The 6817-nt window shown below is 41.0% G+C and overlaps 1 protein-coding gene across 1 annotated transcript; it reads left to right on the top strand.

The window, feature by feature from the left end:
• Window positions 1-2557: 2557 nt before the first annotated feature.
• LOC5573262 lies at window positions 2558-4632 on the top strand. The gene is made up of 3 exons (XM_021853779.1): window positions 2558-3669; window positions 3728-3923; window positions 3981-4632. Exons 1-3 carry the CDS (start codon window positions 2638-2640, stop codon window positions 4496-4498), a joined length of 1746 nt encoding a protein of 581 aa, XP_021709471.1. The 5' UTR covers window positions 2558-2637; the 3' UTR covers window positions 4499-4632.
• The last annotated feature ends 2185 nt before the right edge of the window (window positions 4633-6817 follow it).

Here is a 6817-nt window from a genome sequence, read left to right as displayed (position 1 = left end):
TTTATGCAATTTTTCGGGTTCAAATAACGGCTATATCATATTTAAACTTCAATTTTAAAATTGGGTCTAAAAATGAACCTTGACACTTTTGATTTTGTTTGACGTTCGCTTAGTCGACAAAAACACCACAGGGGTTTTAGTTTTAACACTGGGGTTGTTCGTATCTGACATTTAGGAAGAGACACGGAAAACAAAAAACACCCAAAATTTGAGTTTAAGCCAAGGCGTGTGACAAAATCTAAAAATAATTTAGAAAAATCTTTTTTGGACTAAAACAAACGAAAAATATTAAAAAATTGAGCAAATATGTGTTTTTGGCCTAAAATTAAGCGTTTGGCACTAGAATTGGGACAGGGTTTTAGGACCCTATTGTAGCTGAACAAAAGATTTAAAGACAAAAACTACAGCGGGGATTCGCTGGTTGGAACACGACTGCCTTCCATCATGCGAATCCGACCCGTTAGTTGGAACGACTGACAGCTGGTAAAAATACTCCAGACTAACGTATCGTCATGAAACGCACATAACCATTTATTCTATAGAGACTTCAATGCGACGGTACTCAGACGTCAAAGTCAGTTTGACATCTTGACGTTCAAGTGCTTTTTAGTTGTTTTTATCTAACCATCGAGTCATTCCATGTAGCGGGCTCCCAACGAGCGAATCCTCACTGTACTATTATTTAGAGCGATTTTACCTAATGCTTAGCTTGTTGCCAGGTACACCGGAGAATTCGTTTAAATAATGAAATTTAGCATATTTTTAATTCTCTGTCAAAATGTCAAGCTGATTGCTCATAGCGAAACAAAGTTACAGAATCCCAATTTTGAGCATCTACCGGCGGCTTTCATCACAATTTTGTTTTGTGCTGGGGAGGTTGAGCCACTGCGTCTAATGGATTGAACTATTATTCTGAACACAACTGAATACCTCCTTAAAAATGTCTAAAAGAATTACTAAATGAATTTTGAAAAAAAAAGAAACTGAAAGGATTGTTGGGGTTTTCTGAAATGGTTTTAAAAATAATTCATATAGAAAAATGAGACGCATTAGTTTGAGAGTTCTTGGAAATAAATTTCCAAAAAAATCTCCAAATATAGTCCAGAAAATTTTGTAAAGGAGTGATTTCTGTATGAATTGAAAGAATCCCTTAGGAATTTATATATTTTTCGAGAAAATTTAAATAATACAGTCAACTCTCCTTAACTCGCTATTGAAGGAACCATCGAGTTATGGAGCTATAGAAAACAAAATCAGTGCAACTGAGTTTCAACGGACCATCGAAGTAGCCATGAGAACCAACTTTTACTACAGGTCTATAACTCGATATCGAGATACGAAATATCGAGTTAGGGAGAGTTGACTGTAGTTCTAGACAAAATCTAATAGGCTGAAAAAGCACATATTACAAAAAAGCTGATCGGCAAACTTAACAACAATGACACAGGATACATCTGACAAGTATTCATCACCTGTTGCTTGGCAACCACCAGGTACAAATTACACGGTTGCACTTTTTTTCGGCAAGCCATTGACAAGAGAAAACATCCTGCGGAGATCATGCTTACGCTCTTCAATCGCTCTAAACGGTTTCGGAGCTATCTTGAATTCTCAAAAGAAACGAATTCAATTGAAGAAAAACAGGAAGTTGACCTTTCGCTCGCATTGCGCATCAAGAATGGGCGATGTTTGTTCCAAGTTACATCAATCAAGATTGTCTCGTTATTTGTTCCCGAAAACATCATAAAATCGTAATCCCGTAAACACCGTATAAACAACATTTATTGCGCCCCCTGCTCCCTTAGGCGTAGATCATCATTACACACGCACCAAAAATTCGCCCTCATCATCCGGCCCCTTCCCGATGCGTCATGGTGTGAAAAGGCCAATTTAAAAGTAACTTATTATCGCATTGATTTTCGCCGGTTCTGTGATAACGACCCTCCCTCGCTTCTATTTGCATTGCCGACAGCTTCCCTATGGCAACGGGGCAAATATTTAAGCAACGCCTGCTTATGGCGACGGGCGTCCTTCGTCTGTAATCCAATGAAATTGAAAATTAACCTCGAATTCCATTTGGTTTGTGCGTCCAGAGGTAGTGGGAATCAATTGAGGGGATTTAGGCATGCTCATTTCCTTCCTGGAGATGTACGCGATGACAAACGGAACGTCTGAAATTGAAAGCAGTGATGAAAGAGGGTCTTCAAGTAGGAGGAATTTTTCAACACATTGGTAAACCAGAAAATCCGTATCCCGGCCACGTGCTTTCTCTCGAGAAAGGGGAATTTAGGCGGAGGTGTAATCTCTTTACCCCACCTCCCGGGAAGGCCAAAAGGGTAAAATCACTGTCAAAATCTGTTCTAATGAAGATTAATTATGGTTGATTATTAAAATGTTTCGCGGGCGCCTGTTGATTGATGAAAAAAAATGAATGAATTCAAAATAAACAATGCAACAGATGTCTTTCGGTAGAAATAAACATGTTCAACAGTTATTTGAAACCAATCAACTAACCGATATGCACCTTAGCAACCAGACTTGGTAACAGTATCCAGCGCCAACTTTGTTTTGCCAAGCAAAATATTATTCAGAAAATTTTCACCGTTGTACTCGGAAGGATAAACCAGGAACCCCAGGATGAACATTTCTACCAAAACCGGCCTTATCGCGAGCCCTCGGAAGCACATCGTTCGCCCGAAGAAGGAGTTCGATCCGGCCATCCTGGCACCGTGTGCGATCACCCGTCAAGTGCCCCTAGCGCTGCGCCCCTTCGGTGGACTGTACAACCCGTACTCCAAAGGTTGCTCCGTTCTGTGCAATCACCCTGCCGCCCAGGAGGTCAAGAATGTAGTGCGGCTAGCTAAGGATGCTTGGATCACCGAGGCCCGCGCTTTGCACAACGAAAAGCTGGGCCTCAAGGCTGAAACCAAACGCCTGCTGTCGAAGGATTCCGATCTACCGGAGCACGTGCCGGAAGAGTTCTTCCGTCGGTATACCGATACGGACTCCCGGCCGTTGACTCCGACTCCGACCGTAGCTAGCGGACGAACCCGGGCGAGCGTGGGAGGTTCCCACCTGACGCGGCGCTGCGTCACACCAGAGCCGCAAACCCAGAACCAGCAGGAACGGAAGCAACTGATCCTGGATCTACGGCGGAGCCATAGCCAGGAGACTCTGTACTGGAATGCTTCGTCGGAATTGTCCCCGAGTCAGCTGCAGGATCCTTCCTGGATGCAGCATCACAGCCAGATACCTCAAACGGTTGACGAGGAGCGTGTTCTTGGGGAAGGCGCGGAATCGGATAAAGAAGGTGGCAAGCCCACTCCGATGACCTGCATCAATGCGATGGAGGATGGCGAGGAGGATCCCCCGCGGCGGCGCGGAAAGCGAAGGAAGAAGTCCAAACAGCTGACACAGACGATCAGCTTCACGCCCAATCAAGATCCGGAGACGCAGGTTGCTACGATCGATCCGGATTCACCGAATTACTCAGCTCGTCCTTCGCTGGTGCCCACCGGGCGGAGCCTCCTCAGTTCGGCCGATTCTCCTCCGAGGGTGAGCGTTGAAGAGCCGGTAGAATACGTCGAAAGCTTTCTGGACGAGGAAGCTCTTTGCCTGCTGCGACGGGGACTCAATATCGACATCGTTGAAGCGGTTTTTGAACGATACGTAAGTCTTGGTTACAATCAATGCTATGACCCTTTCACTCACTCTCCAAATTTGTCAGAGATCCCGCGCCATGCAAGAAGCGTTCCGCACTGCCACTCTCGATAAGCTTAACTACCAGACGAGGGCCGTCAGACAGCTGGAGGAAACCCTGGATATCCGTGACATCGATCACGACAAGTGGATCGAGTTGCCGCGCAAGTATTCGAGATCTTCTGCGCGCTTCGAGCTACCCATGGACACGAGAACTCTCTCCAGTAGCCTTAACATTTCTCAGCTAATCAAAAAGTTTCTCTCAAAGTTCTTTTTTTTAGTAATGACCCCCATCGAGTACCTGAAGCGTCATGTAGTGCTCGGCGATGACCGGAAGAAACTCTACCATCGGATCTTCGTACGTAATCTTTCTAGAGACGACGGAAGATCCATCCAAGAATCGCTAGACTCGGAATCCATCGCGGAGACGGAAGCCCCTTCGCAGGTGCAGGAAAGCTTCCGGAACCTGATGGCGGACGTGACACGGCTGATTCCAATGTCCAACTTCGACAAGGCAATGCACGAGGCGCTCGGGTTCCATGGGACATCGGACAAGATCTACGAGATACGCGAACTGCTGGAGTTGAACTACGAGTACTACCAGGAGATTCCGATCGATTTCCGCTCCTGGTGCGGGATTGTGGCCTTTGCCGAGCGGTACATCATCACGCAGGATCGCGAGACGGATCCGTGCAACGAGCTGGAACAGGTGGACTTTGAATCGCTGGAACGGCGCATCCGTTCTTCGAAGCCGTCGGAGAACTTGTGCAAAGTGCTGCACATTATTAAGGGTCAGTGAGGAACGAAGCGGATGTTTTTTTTTTGTTTTTCATTGTAATGATTACAGGGAATATGGTCAAAGACTAAATCAAGCTCAAAGTCAAAGTGAAACTCAAAATCAAAATGATCATAAATCTTCGAGTTGTTTAGTGGAATATCTATAAGTAAATGAAAACCTAAATTTGTAATATACCATTTAATTCCACTAGAGTTTATATCCTTTCGACCTCAACTGTAAGGTCGTCTTCAGTGTCATGTACTAGAGTCGAGTCATTTAGTTGAGGTCAAAATACGTGTATCTGTCAAAGGATACAGACATTAGTGGAATCGAATGGTTAAAAGACGATATATAAACCTCCATGTCCCTTGCAGTTTCCCAAAATTTCATGGCACATAAAGTAAGAGAGTTAAAAGTGTACTGCGATCTGTGGTAGGGGAACTTACGTATTGTCGGCAGCCTAAGCAGCTGAACTTTTAAGAGGGCAATTTTACGCAACAATAGAGCACAACAATTAACAGCAGACACCTTAACTACACTTGAGCACTCTTCATTTGTTAATTATTATACACAAAACACTATTTTTTTCTCTTAATCTTCTATTTTTCCTCACCAAAGTCACGAGGCACTTGTTCTTTTATCGGCAATGCAATTACTATTGTCGGCAACAAAAATGTTCACTTCGGTAATCCAAAACTGCGCAAAAACTAGTTTATGTTTTGGTAACATTTCGTATTTGTTGACAAGTCCTGAAATTGAACGTCACTCATTATGTTCTACTCGTTAAAAGGGCCAATGCAAAAAAATACAGACTACACTGAGAACAGAATTGCAGTTATAAATAGAATAGCAGAGAGTCAAATTGAATACACAACACCACTAAATTTATGCAGACTAAGGAACCGTCCACAAATTACGTAACGCTCTAAGGGTAAGGGGAGTAGGCTCAAACGTTGCGGCTCAAACACAAAATTTATTTTTTTCATGCAAAGACCGTTGCGGAGGGGAGAATGGTCGAAAATTGTACATTTTAACGTTATGTCATAAATGGACGCTGCCTAATTTCGTCTTAATTTATTTTATCAAATATTTTTTACATTCAATCTCACTATGGCAGCATTTCGGCTGTAAAAATTGCCATGTCATGGTCATGCAGCAAGTGCGAATCTAGCCTACAAGTTGCAGCGTGACGTCATGGTTAATTGATTCATAATATTGTGCTCTGCAAGAAAAATCCACAAAACACGATTATCGGATTACTTGAATTTCAGAGTTGCGTTTGAATGGGTTACATGCATGCCCTTATTCGCTACTCACACTACTGTTTATAAGGGTGCGGCTTATTTTTCAAAACCTCTCAAAACCAACAATTCTTGTACTCTTATGAATTTTAATCATATTAGAAGAGAAACCTCAAAGTTTAAGCCATAAATATTAAGATTTAGAGGGGGCAAGCGTCTTGAAGGTAAATTTTCAAATTATAAAAAATGGCCTTCAGTGAAGTCACCAAAACTTCGGTAATTTCTAACCAATTTTGAAACTTTCAGCACCATTATCTTAAAAACTAAATTTATGAAAACTTTATAGAATATCAAATTTGTGTAAAATCAAAACTAGTTTCAATAAAAAGTAGTTTACTCCAAATGTTTCTTCATTTTACTAAAATAATATCTTTTTTTGATCATAACTTCATGAATACTCAACCGATTCAAAATCTTTATGCATGGTTTAGAAGCTAACTTAATTAATTCCATACTTTTCATTCGACACATTTCACTAAAACAAATGATTTGAACAAGTTGTTCAACAAAAACTGCACAAAACCATGATTTTTTAACGAAAAACGACAGTTTTTTTTTTAATTTTTGTCAGTTAAACAATATTTTTAAAGCTGACACTGGTTTTCCTCATTTGATAAACCTTTGAATAGGACTTGTCAACAATTTTTAAATAACTTTGAAACAATAATATTTTTGCTCATGTTAAAAAAATATATGCACTATTTAACTCGTGATTAAAACAAAATGCTTTATAAACACAAGTTTTATAGGAAAAATGTAATTTTTGGTGAAAAAAAACATAAATAATCAAAAGAAATTCTTAAAAATATCATGTTTTTGGGTAGTTTTTGTTACAAAACTAAGCCAAAACCATTTTAGAAACATGAACAGTATGAAAATAACTATTTTTTGCTTCAAAAACATGTACAATCGAAGCTCGTTATAACGATCACTTTAATAGCGACAAAAGCTCTCTATAGCGACATATTTCGGTCCCTTGAAAAATTTTTTTAATGTTATCACTATTCTCTATAACGACATTTCTCTATTACGACGCTCC

The sequence above is a fragment of the Aedes aegypti genome, chromosome 3 (genome assembly GCF_002204515.2).
Source record: "Aedes aegypti strain LVP_AGWG chromosome 3, AaegL5.0 Primary Assembly, whole genome shotgun sequence".
In the NCBI taxonomy this organism is placed as follows: Eukaryota; Metazoa; Arthropoda; class Insecta; order Diptera; family Culicidae; genus Aedes; species Aedes aegypti.
This window is presented reverse-complemented; position numbering and strand designations above follow the sequence as displayed.